The sequence below is a fragment of the Myxine glutinosa genome, chromosome 6 (assembly GCF_964187855.1).
Source record: "Myxine glutinosa chromosome 6, kmMyxGlut1.1, whole genome shotgun sequence".
NCBI classification, from domain to species: Eukaryota; Metazoa; Chordata; class Myxini; order Myxiniformes; family Myxinidae; genus Myxine; species Myxine glutinosa.
In genome coordinates this window covers 55,628,876-55,649,783 of record NC_136266.1, presented here as the reverse complement: position 1 = coordinate 55,649,783, position 20,908 = coordinate 55,628,876, and the positions used below count along the sequence as shown (strand labels likewise).

The 20,908-nt window shown below is 48.4% G+C and overlaps 1 protein-coding gene across 5 annotated transcripts in view; it reads left to right on the top strand.

Moving 5' to 3' along the window:
- Positions 1-20,908, top strand: part of EDIL3 (EGF like and discoidin domains 3) — a 55,819-nt gene that overhangs the window by 9,773 nt on the left and 25,138 nt on the right. For all 5 annotated transcript variants that reach the window (XM_078779857.1, XM_078779858.1, XM_078779855.1 and 2 more), the window contains exons 2-3: positions 13,107-13,332; positions 15,616-15,759. In XM_078779857.1, coding sequence (XP_078635983.1) covers positions 13,248-13,332; positions 15,616-15,759 — 229 coding nt within the window. In that variant the 5' untranslated portion in view covers positions 13,107-13,247. The remainder of the gene's footprint in view (positions 1-13,106; positions 13,333-15,615; positions 15,760-20,908) is intronic.

Here is a 20,908-nt window from a genome sequence, read left to right as displayed (position 1 = left end):
CTCTAGGCAGGACACAACTAGATCATGATATCAACCTCCCACCCAAGTTTCATCAAGATCGGATGATATCATCAGGTAGTTAAGCTGCGGACAGACAGACACACACCCATGACGAATATAGTGGTCACTCTGTTTGATAATGCTTCAGTCACATTTGGCTCGGCGGCCGTAGGGTCTAAAAAATCTATGGCCACTAGCAATTATAGGGCGGCCGCAGTATTTCCACGGTCACACAATGTAGCAGTCACATATGTTTTTATTTTTCGGGTAGCCGCACGGGGTATTTAGAAATTGTGGAGACCGAAAACGTGGGGGTGCCGTACGGTCTTTGATTTGATGTCGCACGGTGACCTTAGGGCGTCCCTGCGGCGGCCATAGAATTTTCAAGGCAGACGCAAGGTAGCGTCAAGGTGCCCGCAAGGCGACTGCAGGGGGGCCCTAAGGCGAACGTGCGGCCAGACGGACGGTAACGAGTGGGTATATATACCAGTTCTTTTTCATATGTATAACAGCACTTACAGTTGTCATAGCTACGGCTTGTCGAATTGCTACGGCCACCCTAGAAATGAAAAAAGTTATAACTCCGCGCTATAATTCCATGGCGACCCCTACGGCCTGTAAAAGATAGCCATACGTCCTAGGGCCACCCTGAGGCCACCTCAGAAACTCTGTGGCCGCCGCACGTTTCTGTCAATTTAGGGGGGGTACGGCCACCGTATCATAGCCATAGAGCAAATGTGACTGAGGAGTAACTCGTGAACCAATACATCACTCAGTTTGATATTAAAATTAGAATGGCCATCTTCTGGTAAAAAAAAAAATTGTGTCATTTCCTTATTTTATGCGACTGTGTGTGTGTGTGTTATGTGTGTGTGTGTGTGTGTTATGTGTGTTATGTGTGTTATGTGCGTTTGTGTTAGTGTTATGTGTGTGTGTGGTGTGTGTGTGTGTGTGTGTGTGTGTGTGTGTGTGTTATGTGTGTTATGTGTGTTATGTGCGTTTGTGTTAGTGTTATGTGTGTGTGTGTGTGTGTGTGTGTGTGTGTGTGTGTGTGTGTGTGTGTGTGTGTGTGTGTGTGTGTGTGTGTGTGTGTGTGTAGGTGTAGGTTAGGTGTGTGAGGGGTGTAGGATGTCGATCACCCAAACTCTTGGACAGTTTCCCCATCTCTACATAGACTACATACTTTATATTTAGAATTCCCATTCAGTTGTACACACTATAAAATAATGGGCACAAGATGGAGCTATAGATTTTGCTAATTAGCATAACTAATTAATGTGCAACTTTTTGCACTGACGAGTTGTGAATTCTTTCTAAGTGATTTTTTATCTAAATCTTTGCAAAATTTCAGGTAGATACCAGAGGTGGGTCACGAAAGTCAAAAACTAGACAGATTTTGGAGGCTTGGCCCAATGTCTATGAGGAAAGCAAATTATACATCAATCCAGACATGTTGGCAGACATTAGCAAAACTCAGTTTCTGCTTGTGCAACTTTTAGTGAAAGCATTTGGCAGCTAAGACATGGTGAAATGACTGCTGGCTAGAACAGACCGATCAATCTTTCGACGTAACCGTTGTAGTTGTCAGGGGTCAACTATGGAGCAGGGGAGTGTAAAGTAGATATCGATGTAACCAGACCTTAGCCGTTCATTACGATTCTTCTGTGAATTCTCGATGATTCTCGGTTATTGTGTCGGTCGGTTGTCAACACAAGAGGGTGGTAGGCCTACTGTCGGGAATGCAAGGCCTCCCCTTGTTGATGTACCTTCCGCCGAAGAGTCTCCAACTCCCTAGACAGGGCCTCAATTGCTTCGCCACCCTCTGCCATTGTTATTCGTGACAGCGATACGTGATAACAATCAGTTGGTTAGTCAGCCCGGGGGTTCCTCAGGTTTTTATCTCCATCCAACATCCCACTTCTGACACCAACATGTGGAAGGCGAGATAAGAACACCTTTTTTTTTTTTCTTTTTTTTTTTTTTGTATACAAGATCGAGGCTCGTGAAAGAGCGAAAATTAATCACACAGAAAGACAAACAGACACATAAAACAAATAACATCGGGAGCGGTAGACAAGATGGGGAGAGAGGGGGAAGGACACAAACACAACATTTGAGAGCAGGGACCGAGAGACATGGAGACATCGAGAGATCTGTGGGAGGGAGAGGGCTTTGGGGGGGAGGCATGTGAAGGGGGGAGGCATGTGATTCAACATCAGATTCAACAGTTTATTGAGCATTGCAGGTGGAGATGGATGAAAAACCCCCGGTGACAGCTACACGGACATGGTAGAGATAACGGACTAATCCCAATGCCCACGACTCATCGATCGCATGGCTCGCATCAAGATGGCGGAACCCGTTACAATGATGTTTATAACAGTTTTTGCTATAAATGCATTACAAGTGTTTTACTTATCAGGGTCATCTCCAAAGGATCATCCGCATATTCTGAAGTAACAACTTTAAAAAAAAACAAAAAAACATTTGTTCAACCAATCAACTCCGTGCACCGATAAATCACGGAGGTCGCAAACCGGCACAATAACCGAGAATCATCGAGAATTCACAGAAGAATCGTAATGAACGGCTAAGGTCTGGTTATATCGATATCTACTTTACATACATATATATATACATATATATATATATATATATATATTATGTATATATATATATACAGTATATGTATATTTGTATATAATCCCCAACCTTCCCACCCTAATAGGCCGTTTATGTGCATATGTACTAAAGTAATGGCCACTGATGCTATCATGAGTTAGTTAAAGTTCAATCATCAGTTAAAGTTTAAAAATAAAGACAATAGAATGTGGATATGACGCAGTCATGAGGAGCTGGGGCTCCCACGTCGATCGGAAGAATGGACGCGACAAAAAGCTGGAATTCATCCGAGTTGCTTTAATCAAACCAAACACTCAGGCACTCTGAAAAGCCCGTTTATCGGGCAGCAATATATATACATATTATCCCGGAGCGTTTGCCCAGGAAAGGCGAGAGGGGGCGTGGCCCAGCGTCCCGACCGAGGCCTGGCAAGTTGAGCGCGGGCCTGCCCGGGCGTCCTGGACGAGCCCGGCATGGTGATCGCTCCGCGTCCTTGATAGGTGCAAGGCGATTGTGAAAACCCAGCGGTAGCCACTACACACGTCCCCCCAGAATCGACTTGCACCAGCAGGGTCAATTTGAGGGGGGTCCTGATGACCCGGCCGAAGCGACCCCTGGCGGGTCGTGGGAGGGGGTCCGGTGTGGTGGTGGGCGGTCGAGTGGGGGGCACCGTGGACGGGGGGCGGCCTCGCCTGCACCACGTCGGCGGTGGTGGTGGAGACGAGGGGAACGGCCTCCGGCCACCTGGTGGTCCTGTCCACCATGGTGAGCAGGTGTGTGAACCCCCGTGACGGGGGGAGGGGGCCCACCATATCCACGTTGACGTGGTTGAAACGTCGTTCGTGCACGGTGAAAGGTGCCAGCGGGGCCTGGGTGTGTCGGTGGACCTTGGCACGTTGGCAGGCCGTGCAGGTGCTGGTCCAATCGCGGACGTCCCGACGAAGGCCGTGCCAGACGAATCGCGCCGACACCAGCTTCTGGGAAGCTTTCCGGCCCGGGTGGGAAAGGCCGTGGAGGGAGGCGAAGATGCGGCGTTGCCAGGTGACGGGCACGATGGGGCGAGGCTGGCCTTGGGAGACGTCGCAGAGCAGGACAGTGTCCGCGAAGGGGATGTCGGCCAGGCGGAGGCCCGTGTCCGGGCGGAGGCGTGATGACTGCCGTTTTAGGGACGTCGGCCGCCCTGACAGGTACCTGGTGATATCACCGTATGAGATCAATTTTCGAAAAAATGACCCGTCCCGCCAGACGGGCGGAGAAGTCTTGGATATGCGGGATCGGGTACCTGTCGGAGGTGGTAGCGTCATTGAGACGGCGGTAGTCGCCACACGGGCGCCATCCACCCCCCGGCTTTGGCATGATGTGCAGTGGCGAGGCCCACGCGCTATCGGAGCGCCGCACTATGCCGAGGTGCTCCAACGCGTCGAATTCGGCCTTCGCCACGGCGAGCTTGGCTGGGTCGAGGCGGCGGGCCCTGGCGTAGACCGGCGGGCCCGTGGTTGGTATGTGGTGCTCGATCCCATGCCGTACTGCGACGGCCGAAAACGTCGGCCGCGTGAGGGCCGGGAACTCCGTGAGCAGGCGAGCAAACTCGTTCGCCGCCGGGACGGCGCATGCCATCTCGGTCGGCGCGGAGCTGCTCAATGTGCATACCAGGGAGCTGAAGGTTTCGGCGTTGATTAAACGCCGCCGTTGGACGTCCACCAGCAGTCCGTGTGCGCAGAGGAAGTCGGCGCCTAGCAGAGCCATGGGCACGTTTGCGGTTACAAACGTCCAAGCAAAGCGTTGGCCGCCGAAGCAGAGGGTGACGTTGCGCGGGCTGAAGGTGCGGATGCAACCCAACGTCGTTGGGTTGCGGCCAACGACGTGGGAGCCCGTTGCGCGGGCTGAAGGTGCGGATGGTCGATCCGTTGGCCGCAACCAAGGAGGGGCCGCAAACCGCGGATTGCCTGTCCTGGTCAGAGGCGGGTATGACGCTCAGTTGGGCGCCGGTGTCGCACAGGAAGCGCCGTCCGGACGCTTTATCCGTGATGAACAGTAAGTTGCCCGTGTGGCCGGCGCTCATGGCTGGTAATGAACGCCGGCCCGGCCGTTTCCCGGCCTGCCGAAGGTGCACGGGGGTCGGCATGTCCGGGCCTTCTGTCCGAACCTGGCATGATAGTAACACCACGCTTGGTCAGGTGGAGGCCCCGGTCGTCGTGCTGGCGGTGGTCGGCTCGGTGTAGCGGCCGCCAATTGCGTCTGCAGTTCGGTCGTCGACCGTGCTGGGTGCTCGGGCGCCATGGGTGTTGTGTCGGACGGCGGTGGGTCCCATGTCGCCGCTGCGATGCGCTGTCCTGCGGCGGAGATCTTGTCGGCTTCTCTGGCAAGGGCCCGGGGATCTGTGATCGTCGTGCTTGCCAGGGCGAGGCGTACCGGGTTAGGCAGCTGACGGTGGAACAGCTCCCGGAACAGGAATGCCGGAGAGTGCTCGCCGAGCAGTGAAAGCATGTAGTCCATTCGCTCGGAAGGGCGCGTGTCGCCGAGCTCGGGCAGGTCGAGCAGGCGCCGTGCGCGTTCCGCCGATGGGAGGGCGAAAGCGTCGAGGAGAAGCTTCTTAATCGCGCCGTATTTGTCCGTGGCTGGCGGGCTCTCGAGGAGGCTCAGGGCGCGGGCCGCGGTGGCTGAACCGAGCGCTGCTACCACATGGTGGAAGCGGGTGTCGTCGGCCGTGATGCCTCGCAGGGCGAACAGGGAATCCGCCTGTGCGAACCAAACCACCGCGTGAGCCTCCCAGAAGGTAGGCAGTTTAAGGGCGACTGCCGTGTCCATGTCGGTAGGTCACCAATGAAGGAGCTGGGGCTCCCACGTCGATCGGAAGAATGGACGCGACAAAAAGCTGGAATTCATCCGAGTTGCTTTAATCAAACCAAACACTCAGGCACTCTGAAAAGCCCGTTTATCGGGCAGCAATATATATACATATTGTTGCGGATATGGGATTTGCATCCATCCATATCCGCTTGTAAATATTCCCCTATTTCCTCAATACTTCCCAACTATCCCCAATCCCCCATTCCCTAGTCCCATTTTCTGTAAACAACACTCTGTAAATCCGACCTCCCCCTATTTCCCCCCATTAAATGTCGCATCCAGGTCTACCGCATCTCACGTAGACAACTATAGGACATCTTGCTAGTTATTCTTAGTCTATGTCAGTTAAGGATTCGTTTCCATTAATTCTGACCCTTCGTTGCACCAGAATGTGATTGTATGGCACCGTTAGGAAGTTTAGGACCTCCCAATACCTCCCCGCAGCTCTTCCTCACGGTTCAGAAACAACAACAACAACAACAGCAACAGCGGCGGCGTGCACAGGGAGTGCGCGTCCTCACTCCGGCTTGGTTGGTAGGGGGTGTTGGGAGGGCACGAGGCCTTCCCCACGAGCCGCCATCAAACATGTGCTCGACGGGGTTACCAAATAGGGGCTCCCTGTCAGCTCCTCGTCAAGGGCGGAGCCCGGTAACCCCCGCACCCAATGGAAGCGGCGGACCGGTCCCATCTGGGGCGGAGCCAACCAGCCGAGGGCGTGTCACTCCCCGTTGAGCATGCGCAGCCGAGGGAGTGGTGACGTCAGAGGCGCGCTGAGCTTGAAGCAAGAGAGACGTCCCTTCCGAGCGCAGTGAGACCTCCCTGCATCTCTTGGACCGTGCTTGATCCTGCCCCCGAGCCAAGGTGCACCTTGTGCTATCGACTACCTGTCCCTTCCTGCCATCAATCCCTGTGTAAGTCAGCCTTGTCCCGTTTGTGTGTGGTCTGTCTGGGCTAAGATAAGATTGTATTTAAGTGCCTATCTCTTCTGTGTCTTTACCTCACTACCTTGTAATCTACCCCTTTTCTCCACCACTAATTATACCCTCCTCCGGAGGTCTTGAGAACTGTACCCCTTGCGTCGTTTCATTTATCCCAGTCGTTGTGTCCTTTCCAATCATTGATTTAGCGTAGCGCGATTTGGCCAACGTTCGGGTGGAATCGGGTGAGTTGGGGAAGAATCGGGGGAACTGTTAGGTCGCGGCAATACCACCGCTCGGTAAATAACATCTAATCCGCGATCCGTAACAATTGGTTGTCAGGAGTTGGGATTCGAACCTGGGACTAAATTTATTTAGCCCAAATTTTGGACACCAATTGTGTTATTACCGTAACAATTGGTGTCGAGGAGTGAGATACGAGGCCCGAAGCGCGCTTAACGCGCTCAAAATTACAAGCAGTTGGAAATTGTTTTGTTTTTAAAGGAAAACCCGAATTTTGAAAGTCGCGCTATGGCAGATCAAGACGGCTGGGTTCCGGTAGAGGAGAGTGAGGCAGGGTCGATGCAGGACCAAATTGAGGGACAAGAGGAGAGCGAAGCAGTGAGGGCGGCAGGTTCGCAAAATGGCGTCCTCGCGCACGAGGTTTCGGGCGCACAAGATGGCGTCCTCGCGCACGTGGGTGTAGCGGCACCAAATTTTGCCGCGCCCGTGACCGTAGAAGTACCAAATTGCGCTGCGCCCGTGGTCGCGGCAGCCGAGCCAGAGATGCCAGAGTACATGCGAGTCTTTATGATTCAAATGATGGCAAAAATGGATGCTCAGGGGGAGCGATTGGAGGGCCAAATGGGGGTAATGGGGAATCGGATGGATGCTCAGAGTGAGCAAATGAGGGCTGATAGTGAGCAAATGAGGGCTGATAGTGAGCGATTGGGGGGCAGAATGGGGGGCAAAATGGGAGAAATGGGGGAACGGCTAGAAGCTAAATTAGAGGGGTTAGACAATGGGATAGAAGGGGTGAAACATGGGTTAGCGGGGGTAGAAAACAGAATGGCCGCTCAAGAGAATCAAATGGAAGGGATGAAAAAGGGGTTAGAGGGGCTAGAAAACAGTATGGAAGGCAAATTGAGGGACATGAGGGACCAAGCGGAAAGGGAAGTTTAAAAAATGGGGCAGCAGATAGAGGGGGTCAGAATGGGGGTAGAAACTAAATTGGATGCTCACAGGGAGGAAATGGAGCAGATGAAGGTGGCATCTGGGCAGGAGATGCAAGTGATGGGAGAAGAGATCAGAAGAGGTGTGAGTGAGGAGGTCGGAGGAGTGCGCGAGGAGGTGAGGCACTGTAAGGAGCGCATGGAGAAGGAGGTGAGAAAGGGGACTGTAAAATTGCAAGGTGGTATAGAGGAGTTGACGCTGGGAGTAGAACAACTGACAGTGGGACAAAAGGAGTTGGGGGACCAGGTAAAGAAGAACACAGCGGTAATAGAGGGTTTAAAATCGACACAGAAGGAGATGAAAAAGGACGTAGGGGTAATTAAAAAAGAGTGTCAGACGGTACATGAGGACCTGACGAGGAAAATGAACAAGGTGGTAGAGGTGATGGAGGTTAAAGAGCGGGAGGTGCGGGAGCATATAGAAAAAAATAAGGTGGAGTTAGAGGAAGAACTTAAGGGGGCGCACGAGGAGATGAAGGAGGTGAAGCAGAAATTAGAAGAAGTGGAAGAAGGGGTGAGCGAAATTAAGAAGCGACGGAGAGAGGATAAGAAAGAGATAAAGGAGGAAGTAAAATAATTGGTCCAAAGTCTGTGTTCGGATCGTGATGATGTGCTCATTAACCGGATGAGGGATTCGCAGGTGATGGAGGAGAAGCGAAGAGAAAGAGGACCCGGTGTAAGTGGTGACCAATATGGTCGTGCGTATGATGCGCCAGGTGATTTAATAAGCTTGGGGGTCGAGATAGACCCGGATGTTCGTGAGAGGCCAAGAGTGAGGTGTATGGCTGGTCCGGAGGGTATGGAACGAGGGTGCGAGCGAGAGGGTCCGGTGATGGGAGAGGTGCGAGGTGTGAGTAAGCAAGGTTGTGGTGGCATGGAATGGGTAGCGGGTTGCGGAAGTGTGACCCATGCATCGACACCAACAGGGGTAGTTTTTAGAGGGACAGGGGAGGCACGGGAGCCCCTTGGGGGTAATGTACTGTGGGGGCCCGGCCGGTTCGGCCCCGCGCTGACCCCGCAAGGGGCGACGCACGGGGTCCGGCAGGCGGGCAGCGGCTCACATACGAGGTGGTCCCACAAGGTCCCACTCGCGCCGTATGACGGTGGGTAAGGGTGGCATCCCTGCCACCCTTACCCTTCCCATGAAGGGGGGCAAAGGAGCACTAGATTAGGGGGTGTATGGCAGTGAAAACTAGCCCGGGTGGGTTAGGATATTGTGTGTAGGGATCTAGCGAAGATGACATTAGGTAACGTTAAGGTTAGTTAGTGACAAGGATACCTGTAGAGGGGACGCAGGTAGATTAGAGTGGATGATAATGACGAGGGAGCGCAATAGTTTAAAGGGACGACTGGGAAGCGCAAGTTTCAGAGGGGAGTAGTTAGATGAGATGATGCTGTGTGAGAACTGGACAGGTGTGTGGAGCAGTGTATGAGTAGTGAGTGTTGTGGATCAGCGCGAATGCGCTTGGGGGAGAGAAGGGTGCAGGCGGCACCAAGTATGAGAGCACAGGTGTGCAAGTACAGGTGTGTGGAATACATGGAGTATTGGAATGAGTGGCGTGGAGAGAGTTGGAGTAAGTGGTACGGAGTGGTGTGCATGGTGCGAAGGTGTGGATGGGGGAAGAGTGGACCCCTTTCACGAGTACCCGGGGCGGGTAGTGTAAGTGTTAGGTAGAGGGTATAGGTAAATTGTGGTTGGATATTGGCATTTGTGGTGCGGTTGCAGAATGGTATTGTGGATGGGTGCATTGGTGTGGTGAAATTGGCTGGTCGTGTGGCCTGTTAGTATGAGTGTGAATGGTTGGGCACTCCGCCACTGTTAGATGTCGGGCAGGTGAGGCCGCAGGTGGGCTCTGGGAGCCGTTAGTGTCAGTGGGTGCCTGAGGATCCCGGGTGTGGATCGGGCAGCCCGTGCCAGAGAGGGCACTGAGGGGGTGAGAGTGCGAGAGGGCCTTCCCCAGTTAGTTAGGTTAGGGTGAGGAGCAGGTGAGCTCAGTAGGCAACAACAGTGGTGGAGGTGTGCAGGTGGGCGGACCAGCTGGGAGCGTCACACGACCCAGCCACCGAAATTGTGCGGGGGCACCGAGTGTTGAATCGGGGGAGTGAGACCCCAAATTGAGAAGCACCACAGTTTGGTCAATGGGAATTGGTTTTTAGAACCCATAGTGTAAGTTGGCCAATGGATTGGCAGGGAAAGACCCCGGGTAATGTAAAGTTGTTAAAGTCATTTAGGAAATAGTTAGGATTGATGAACCTGTCGCACCATACGCAGCCACTTACGTGAGGTGGTGATGATGACTCCACACCTGTGTTCCTTTGTTCTGTGTTGCAGGAAAGGAGAATTGCTGTGTGGATTTGTGAGACGCATCACGACGTGGATAAGACATTGGGGTGATTCCATCTCTCCCTCCTTAGGAGGGACTGATGATGAATTGGTGATGGCAGATTTTGATGTTGAGTTGGAGATGGCAAATTTTGATGAGAGTTGGAAATGGCAAATTTGATTGGTTAGGAGGGAGAGAAGACGAATTTGGTTTATGGGAGGAACGGGGAAGACAGTAGGGACGTTTGTTGATGTGTAAAGTAGATGTTTATGGGTAGTGTTGTGTTTTGTGGATACAGTAAGGGGTAAGGGAGGGGCAATATAGGTTACCTGGTGGGGGGGGGGGGCGTACGGTAGGAACGTACCTGTCTCATCTGGTTCCCATGTGCCCCCAGTGTGCATTACCTAGTATTGCGTGCACTTTTGCGCCCTTACCACCTTACTCACTTGTCTTCTTTTGTCTCCCACCTCCGAGGATCTGGCTTTGGGGCAGAGAGAGAGGAGAGAGAGGTGCTGGCTCCGCAGTTGTGGGCCTGTACTTCCGCTGCTTGCTGCCTGGATCGATACACCATATGGACCGCAATTTTGGTGGCCGCCCACAATGGACTGCAGTTCTTTGGTGGTCAAGCACCACCCGTGGATGGACCTCTGGGTCAACGTGGCACCTATGCCATACAGGTGAACCACTTTTAGTTGGCCCCCCTGACGGCCACAATTTAGAAATGGACGCGGTTGGCGCCTTTCTTTATTTCTAAAGAAGCCAGAAGGCCAAGTGCACTCCAAGAAGGCAAGACCAGCGGCAGAACATCGGCCGGCTGCGACACCACCGGTGACCATGGACACTTAATTGTGCATTGTTACTGAACACTTTATTGGTGCACCGGATGGTGCTGACTGTGCATATGGGGTGGTGCTTTTGGTGCTTGGACGGGGTGCTCTGCACATTATTAAAGGCCGTAGGGCCACAGGGCACTCGTGGGTTGGTGTATCGATGCTGGCATGCGTGCTCTCTCTCTATGCATAACATCTGCATGTGTTCCTCAAAGAACAGGTCCTGGATCGTAGTGTAAATATCAGTCTTGTATAAATGATGCTCCCTACCGGCTGTATGTTTAGTTTGAGGATGCTTTCCGCGATTCGGTTATCCTGTGGGTGTGTTTCTGTTAGGAGAAGGGTGCAACGTCGCAGGGGGACATATTTACTCATTTGTGAACATCTGTAAAACTGTCGCACTCAGGGTTGAGTTAATAGTAGAGGGAAAATACATCTGAGTGCCACACTAAAGTAGGTAAAAATTTATCGGGTCGGGACGCCCCGAGGTAGAGAAGGGTGCAATGTTGCGGATATGGGATTTGCATCCATTCATATCCGCTTGTAAATATTCCCCTATTTCCTCAATACTTCCCAACTATCCCCAATCCCCCATTCCCTAGTCCCATTTTCTGTAAACAACACTCTGTAGACCCGACCTCCCCCTATTTCCCCCCATTAAATGTCGCATCCAGGTCCACCGCATCTCACGTAGACAACTATAGGACATCTTGCTAGTTATTCTTAGTCTATGTCAGTTAAGGATTCGTTTCCATTAATTCTGACCCTTCGTTGCACCAGAATGTGATTGTATGGCACCGTTAGGAAGTTTAGGACCTCCCAATACCTCCCCGCAGCTCTTCCTCACGGTTCAGAAACAACAACAACAACAACAACAGCAACGGCGGCGGCGTGCACAGGGAGTGCGCGTCCTCACTCCGGCTTGGTTGGTAGGGGGTGTTGGGAGGGCACGAGGCCTTCCCCACGAGCCGCCATCAAACGTGCTCGACGGGGTTACCAAATAGGGGCTCCCTGTCAGCTCCTCGTCAAGGGCGGAGTCCGGTAACCCCCGCACCCAATGGAAGCGGCGGACCGGTCCCATCTTGGGCGGAGCCAACCAGCCGAGGGCGTGTCACTCCCCGTTGAGCATGCGCAGCCGAGGGAGTGGTGACGTCAGAGGCGCGCTGAGCTTGAAGCAAGAGAGACGTCCCTTCCGAGCGCAGTGAGACCTCCCTGCATCTCTTGGACCGTGCTTGATCCTGCCCCCGAGCCAAGGTGCACCTTGTGCTATCGACTACCTGTCCCTTCCTGCCATCAATCCCTGTGTAAGTCAGCCTTGTCCCGTTTGTGTGTGGTCTGTCTGGGCTAAGATAAGATTGTATTTAAGTGCCTATCTCTTCTGTGTCTTTACCTCACTACCTTGTAATCTACCCCTTTTCTCCACCACTAATTATACCCTCCTCCGGAGGTCTTGAGAACTGTACCCCTTGCGTCGTTTCATTTATCCCAGTCGTTGTGTCCTTTCCAATCATTGATTTAGCGTAGCGCGATTTGGCCAACGTTCGGGTGGAATCGGGTGAGTTGGGGAAGAATCGGGGGAACTGTTAGGTCGCGGCAATACCACCGCTCGGTAAATAACATCTAATCCGCGATCCGTAACAATATTATCCCGGAGCGTTTGCCCAGGAAAGGCGAGCGGGGGCGTGGCCCAGCGTCCTGGCTGCGGCCTGGCAAGTTGAGGGCGAGCCTGCCCGGGCGTCCCGACCGAGGCCTGGCAAGTTGAGCGCGGGCCTGCCCGGGCGTCCTGGACGAGCCCGGCATGGTGATCGCTCCGCGTCCTTGATAGGTGCAAGGCGATTGTGAAAACCCAGCGGTAGCCGCTACACACACACACACACATATATATATATATATATATATATATATATATATATATATATATATATATATATATATATATATATATATATATATATATATATATATATATATTATGTATATATATATATATATATGTATATTTGTATATAATCCCCAACCTTCCCACCCTAATAGGCCGTTTATGTGCATATGTACTAAAGTAATGGCCACTGATGCTATCATGAGTTAGTTAAAGTTCAATCATCAGTTAAAGTTTAAAAATAAAGACAATAGAATGTGGATATGACGCAGTCATGATGGTCCAAATGACCATTTCCTCCGTTTACCCATTAATTGAAATATCGCCGATGTCATTACGTTGAGAATATAATTCATGGTCGTGTGTACGAAGGTACTTAAAGGGCTTGTGCTAATAGCATGATTAGGCACACACACTGTACTTACGTACCCCCCCCCCCCCCATTGATTCAGCTTCGGATTGAATAAAGGAATAAAGGGAGAGACAATCGAGCGACGGTGCTGATCCCCCGGCTGCCTGTAGGCGGAGCGAGCTCTACGAGGTAGTAGTGCTCACATTGGCGGTGCAAACAAACCCGAGGACGAGCCACGATCATGCGCCGGACACTCTCTCTTCTACTGCTCCTCCATCTGCTGTCCGGCGTTCTGTCCATCGAGCGTCTCCAGCTGAACGACAAACGTACGAACGAACGTTCTTTATTTAACATTTCCTTGTTTACCCGATCCATACATTGTCACCTTCAGCTCGTACATGTGCGTTCCACGTACCTGCCTGTGTAACACGCGTACCGTGGTTAATTGATGATTGGTACACCCTCGTGTATCAATTACATGTATGTTGATGCGATTTACAGTCGAGGACTTTTTGGGGCTTTTCCAGCTGTTGTTATGATGGTGCGTCATGGGAATGACGTAATAGGTGTACTTGCATTATCCATTGGCAAATTGCAATCTTCAATTGTAGGCTGAGCTATCTCTCAACAATTGTAATACAACGATAATGAAAATTCTGTAATCTCAGTTACCACTCGGGACGTTTCATTATTTATTAACCGTGGATTACCCATGAGCACGTGTGATAATTGCTGTTGAACTAAATTGTTTTTCTTTCTTTTTAACAGTGATTTGAGGCTCATGGAGGGGCTTGTTGTAGTACATGTATCATGTTCAAGATGACACAAGTAAGACATACGTGTACTTTAACATGAATTACAAAAGGACATTATTAGACCATGTACAAATACATGTGGAATGTGGGATTTGGTAGCCGCGGTTACCTTCATCGTGACGTCACGAGCCGAGATGGCAACGCCCTCCAGGCCAACCTGAATTTATTATAAATTTATTTACTTATATTTTTGCTATTTTCTCGACAAGATATACACAGGTCGTCTCAAAATGATCGCCGTATTCTATGCAATGATGCCACGCCAGGTGTCACGTCCGCTCACATGTGTTGGCGGACATTAAATATCCCGCAGTACCTTTCGGAAAGAGATCGCCATTGCGTAGCCAGTACCTTAGGCACCTTGGAGATTCCTGCCTTGAGTATTGCTGGGAAGAGCAAGGCACCCCGCACAGTCTGTTCTGCCAATTATGACTCCTACGGCAGCACTATGGCAGTGGTCCCAAGCTGATTGGAACAGATGGAATCACTACACCTGTGAAACAGAAAACCGCTCCCATGATTACTGACAACTTGTACGTGGTATAGTACAGGTGTCTGATGAACTCAGACTGACGGATCAGGATGAAAACAGGCTGATTTTTTTTTTTGCCTTGTCTAATGATTTAACATCGTGTAATGTATTCATGAGAATGGAGTGCACATTCAGAAAAATGCATGAAATACTCCAGAGATAGAATTCCAATGAGACTATAGCAACTCGTGTTTTAAATAATTGATGTGATCATAATGTCACATTTCCATTCATGATAGATAAAAGGAAAATGTGCGTTTTTTTGTTAAAATAATTATTATCTTTGCCTCCACCACCGAAAGTGGATGGATGTTATGTTTTCACCTCTGGTTGTCTGATTGTCTGTCCATCTGTGAGGAGGATATCTCAAAGTTATGGAAGGATTTAGGCGAAACTTTGTGGACAAGCTGGTGTGTGCCAAGATTTGGTGTGTGCTGGTGTGTGCCAAGGACGAAATGATTAGATTTTGGTGAAGATCCGGATTCGGATCCGGCTAGTATAATTTTTTAAAAGTGATTCTTCACTATTGGGAGATGGGGCCAAAAACGATACATAGCAGGATACCTCAAAAAGTTATGGAAGGATTTAGGCGAAACTTTGTGGACAAGCTGGTGTGTGCCAATATTTGGTGTGTGCCAAGGACGAAATTTGGCAGAGAGGTGGCGTATGTGACAAGGACGAAATGATTAGATTTTGGTGAAGATCCGGATTCGGATCCGGCTAGTATACTTTAAAAAAAAGTGATTCTTCACTATTGGGAGATGGGGCCAAAAACGATATGTAGCAGGATATCTCAAAAAGTTGTGGACCGATTTGGACGAAACTTTGTGGACAGGTTGTGTGTGTGACGAGGAAGAATCTATTCCATTTTGGTGAATATTTGGATCCGGATCCGGCTAGTATGATTTTTTAAAGTGATTCTTCACCATCAAGTGATATGGCGAACCAGGCGGCGGTATGCTCTCTACTGAGTGCCGTTCTAGTTCCTTAATATGCCACAAAGTCCTTTTCCTTGGCATGATTCCAACTGTAAACTCATTTCCAGACGTCGCTGCTCCAAAGGAATTCCACATACACATCGCATATCCCATAATGATGGATTCCACAAACTATTTTCTCCTTTCCTGTTCAGATTTTCCAGGAACGGCATGACCACTCCTTTGGGAAAGTGAAGAATTCTCAAAAGTGTTTACCAAATCTGTGTGGTTGGCGGTATTGTTGAACAGGGGTTTCGTATAATGGTACCCTCTTCATCACCGTAGACCCGGATGTCTGTGAGCCCAACCCTTGCACCAATGGTGGCACCTGTGAAGACGTCCTCAGCACCAACAACACCCAGTCCTTCGCCTTTCGATGTCTCTGCCCTGATGGATCTTCAGGTCCTAACTGCACTGCCACTGACTATGGTGAGGATTTATATTATTTATTTACTGCCTGGTCTTGAGTTTGATGCCTTTGGAGTCAAATCTGCTTAAACTTCTATCTGGCTACTACCACGAGGAGTTGCATTGTGAATTGTGCACCATTTATAGAGGGGGACGAGTGAGCTTTGCTGACTTGCCATCGGCAATTAGGCTAGTGGCCAAATGAGGTTTTGGGTGGCATACCCCTACCCAAGGTAGAACAAGTCACACCCTATTTTTTCTTGAAGAGGGATGTTTGGGGAGTTAGAAAATCATGGTTGTGAACCTGAGATCATTGCACAACATTTTGAAAATCACGTTTACATATGTGTACCACTGCAGACTGCAAAAATGGATTTAATCGCCACAGATTTTGGCTCATATTGGCTCATATATTTGTTAATACTGGTGCTACAAACACAAATTTGGTACCAAAATGTGCGGCATGATGACATATATATCTGTAAAAACCATTTGTGATGTAACAAAGGCTTTTGTGTGACCTACAGGCAAAAATAGTGGAATTTTACTCAACAAATCAGCTTCGGGTTTACCAATAAATATCAACAAAAACATTAATTACTTCAAAAATATTGGACTTGCAGTCATACTTGTTACATCAACATAATCCAAGTTTATTTACCCTTTGAAAAATATATCTAATGATATAATTGTCACTGAAATGATATAGTTATAACTGAAATCATATGTCGCCCCACTAATGCTGACCGATAGAAATCCCGAAGCAGATATGCAACATGAAGAATTGACTTAAGATTCTGACACAATTGTGAAAGTGACTTTTATAGACATCATGTTGATATAAGCTATTTCACATATGACGATAATGAATTCATAACATGCACTGTAACTTATGTACATCTATTACATGAAGTAATACATGTAATACATTTAAAAGTTCAGTCACGCTCTTCATCAGTGCTGTCGTCAAAGACAACAGAATCATCAACATTTGGACAATCGTCTGCACTACACGAGCAGAATTCAGTGCAGGTCAGTCCTGCAGAGATACAATGACATGTTCTGCTCTGCCTACAGTCATCGTCGGTGCAGTAGAGATGCGTGAGATCTCGAACCTCCCTTGGGGCTGCATCCTTTTGGAACATGACAGGCTCAAGTTTGTTGTCTCTGACCTGCCATCCATTACCATCGGGGTTCCAAAGTAAAGGCTTCGCTACATGGCTGTGGGTCCATATCGCCATCTGGTAATTTGCTCGCTTCAGATGTTGTTCGAAAGCATCGTCTGTTGGTGGGAAGAGAGATGCTGGTTTGTCACTTGTGCAGGCATAAACATAACGAAGTTGGTCGAGTGTGTGACTTGACTTTGAACCATACAACGACAGAGCATATTTTGTGGCAGTGCTGACGACATTGGTTGTATCTCTGGTTTGGCCTAACCGTGACAGTGGTGCCAAGTGTGCAATGTTTTGCTTGAGTTTCGAATATGCAGTGCGTTTCCCGACTTTGAACAGCGAGGAGGTTGTGTCACAGCCACTTATAGCATGTGATGCTGGCAAGCAACTTGACGTATCCTGACCGATGTCGTCCGTTATTCTGTTGACAGGAATGAATCTCTGATGATTCATTGTTTTTGTACAGTGACCTGCATTCATGTACACTTTGGTGTCCCCAAACATGCCTTTCCCACAGTAATAGATGAGTAGGACCAACACGTCAGTGTCATCACATCGTACAATGACCCTCGAGTGTGCTCTGGCGAGATGGATAGCATGTAGCAGGAGCCGTGTGTCAGCCTCCTCATGTGTGCTGAACAATTCAGGTAGTTCCCGGATGCCTCTATGATCCACAACTTTAACTAGCAGGCCATCGTTAAAGCCTCCTGCCAGTGTGACAGATTGGTTTTCCTCAAGCTGCAATTGGGCGGCTACTGTCAAGTAACTGCAGAGGAAATCGGCAAGCGCTGATTTGTTTGTGGTGTTCTTCAGGAACTTCCTGTAGTTTGGAACTGTGCGTTGTCCATCGATGACATATCTGGGTGTTGACTCTCCACCAGTGCGACGTTCTCTTTCCAGCTGCTTGATAGAGAGTGGTACATCATACCTGTCAAAAACCAATGTAACTGATGTCACACCTTGGTTACTAGCAAGCAGTGACTGAATCTTCTGCATTATGGTACGTCTGAGATCGTCAAATGTGTCAAACTGGGCTTCATCAAGTGCCTGAAGTAGTGCCATCCCATCAATGACATAAGCAGTATCATGTTGGTCAGAGGGTTCGAGCACCTGGACTTCCTCGCAATTAGCTTCTAACCTCTTTGCCAGATCCGCCTTGTTGGTTTTTCGCATTGTCCCATCATTGTTGAAGAGGGACGGTGGCACAGGAGCCAGTTCATGTCAGGACTTGTTCCAGACTGACATCGCGTTTATTTGAGACAGCAAGCAGCCGCCGGAAAAGTACTTCTGAATCCACCATCAATTTATCTCGTTTGTTGGTTTTCATGGGTTTTGACATGTCCGCAAACGTTGGTGTCTTTGTTCGTGAGTCTGTTTCCCAGAAACTCTTGGTTTGGTCAGCAAGAAGTCGCTTTTCGATAAAACTTTTGTTGCATTTCTGGGCGTCTGTTAAGAAATGTCCAAGTCCGTTTGATACTTCTTGTGAAGCAACCTGGCCTGTGGCGATGTTGACCAATTCGTCAGGTACAGTACGTAGGGTCAAACGGATTTTGTGCGTTTGATACAAATTCCGTGATCTTGGTAACATCTTGTTCATCCCTTACCATCCTCGTCTTTCCATGCTTAGCGTGGTTTGTGGAAGCTACTTCAGTGTCCCCATCACAGAGTTCTTTAAAAGCCTCTGTATATTGTGCTGTGACATGTCGAGTGACCATCCATCTGGTAAGGGCACCTTTCCTCAAGGTAAACCCGATGACACCTCCCTGGCTCTTCCCCTCACGGTTAATTGTTTGTTCAAGTGCTTGGTCACTAGCAACAGCATTGAACCGGCGCAAAGACCTACGGACCACAAATCCACCTTCCTGCAGATATTGATAGGATTTTGGGTGCAATTCCCGAAGTGATAGCATATCATTCAAATATCCTGGCAAATATTTGGCATAATTTCCTCTGTCTGCAGCTCGGCACCAGGGTATGTTGGGTTCTTTACAACTTCTTGCTTTTTAGGGTTGAGGGGTTTAAAGCATATGATGCAGTGGTCAGTGTCAATTTTACGACGCTTCACAACAGGTGGTTCCAGATCCATAATTGCAGATCAATTGTCAGCACAAGCATCTGAAATGAAATAATTAAAGATAAGTATATATCAGTAGTTTTAGAAAAAGGCAATCAAGCTCCAAATTGATTTTCTGCAACTGGATTTAAAATCATTCTTGTTTGGTTAATGCATATACATGTATTATAAATTAATCAATGTCGGTTACTTTTAGGGGGGGTGACATATGGTTTCGGTAATAACTCTATTAATTCAACTGATTTATCTTTATGAGTTATATTTCTAAAAAGGAGAATGATAGAGGGTTATTTTGATGTAATATGTAGTAATACAACTCAAATACTTATGAAGAAATTAATTGTTTAGTTGATATTTATTGGTAAACCCGAAGCTGATTTATTGCGCAAAATTCCACTATTTTTGCCTGCAGGTCACACAAAAGCCTTTGTTACATCACAAATGGTTTTTACACACATATATATATATATATATATATATATATATATATATATATATATATATATATATATATATATGTCATCATTCCGCACATTTTGGTACCAAATTTGTGTTTGTAGCACCAGTATTAACAAATATATGAGCCAAAATCTGTGGCGATTAAATCCATTTTTGCAGTCTGCAGTGGTACATATGTAAACGTGATTTTCAAAATGTTGTGCAATGATCTCAGGTTCACAACCATGATTTTCTAACTCCCCAAACATCCCTCCAAGAAAAAATAGGTTGTGACTTGTTCTACCGTGGGTAGGGGTTTCTCACATTTTAGGCCGCTTTTTTAATTTGGCCACTAGCCTAAATGGACTAACCCATGAAAACTTCCAGAAGCTTCCAGTAGTTTCAGGACCTTCCTTAAAAGTCTTAGTATGAGCTTTAATGTCAACATATTCTTAATCTTAATGCACCCAAAGTCCAAAATATAAATACTTATCAATACTTATAGGTAAGATTGCATTTTAAACTCATGATAGAAGTACAAGTGACAATTTACAACTTATTTTCTTCACTTATCTATCCTTTCAGTCCTTTTTTGTTTCATTTAAGGCCTGGCTTTGGTGAGGATTATAAGTCAGTGACTGGAGCCTCTAACGTTAAAAAATAAACGTGTGCAGTTAGACATTTAGTCTGGAAACAAAATATCTAAGAATGAGCATTATGCGGAAGTTTATTCGAATAATATGACTGTTTTTTCACTCAAGTGATATCCACGAGGTTATGAGTAATTCTACATTGTTATCATGTTCAGAAAACAGTTGAATTTGGGGAATGGCCACACCCAGGGTGAAAATGACTGCTCGGTACTTCCAGAATTGAGGCATGCTTTGATTTTTTTTTCATTCTATGAGTCAATTAATCATCAACTAGGATTGAGAGGTCTTCTGATATCTTGTTAGGCCGGTAGGTATGTTGATCCATACTCTTGCCACCAGGCAGCCACGGCAATGAAAGGCACACTCGTGAGGTCATGCAATTTAAGAAACCATTACCCACTCAACCTCCATGCTGATGACCTTCTGAAATGGCACGAGCAGTACAATTGATGTATCGGACCGTAAAATGCTTGGCGAACTAGAAGCATCGCAATCCCTATTCCTGGATTTGAACTTGAAAGCTGGGATTCATTTCATCGAGGTGATGACATTTACCTGACTGTTCTTATTAGTACTTATTACCATATTGTTCCCCCCCCCCCCCCCCCCCCCCCCCTCAACCCATAGAGACAACACAACGGTTTAATCGGGAATATGAAGGAGTTCCCTTATCATCTCATTCAATATAGTTACCTTTTTTGTTTATGAATAACATCTCAAAGGTTTCTTAAGGTTTCTTATGCTGCCATGAAGGAAATTCAGTACGACGACTCTAAGACGTTCTAGTGGTAAAATGATCTGTATGTAACTGGCGTAACTAGTCCACTACAGGG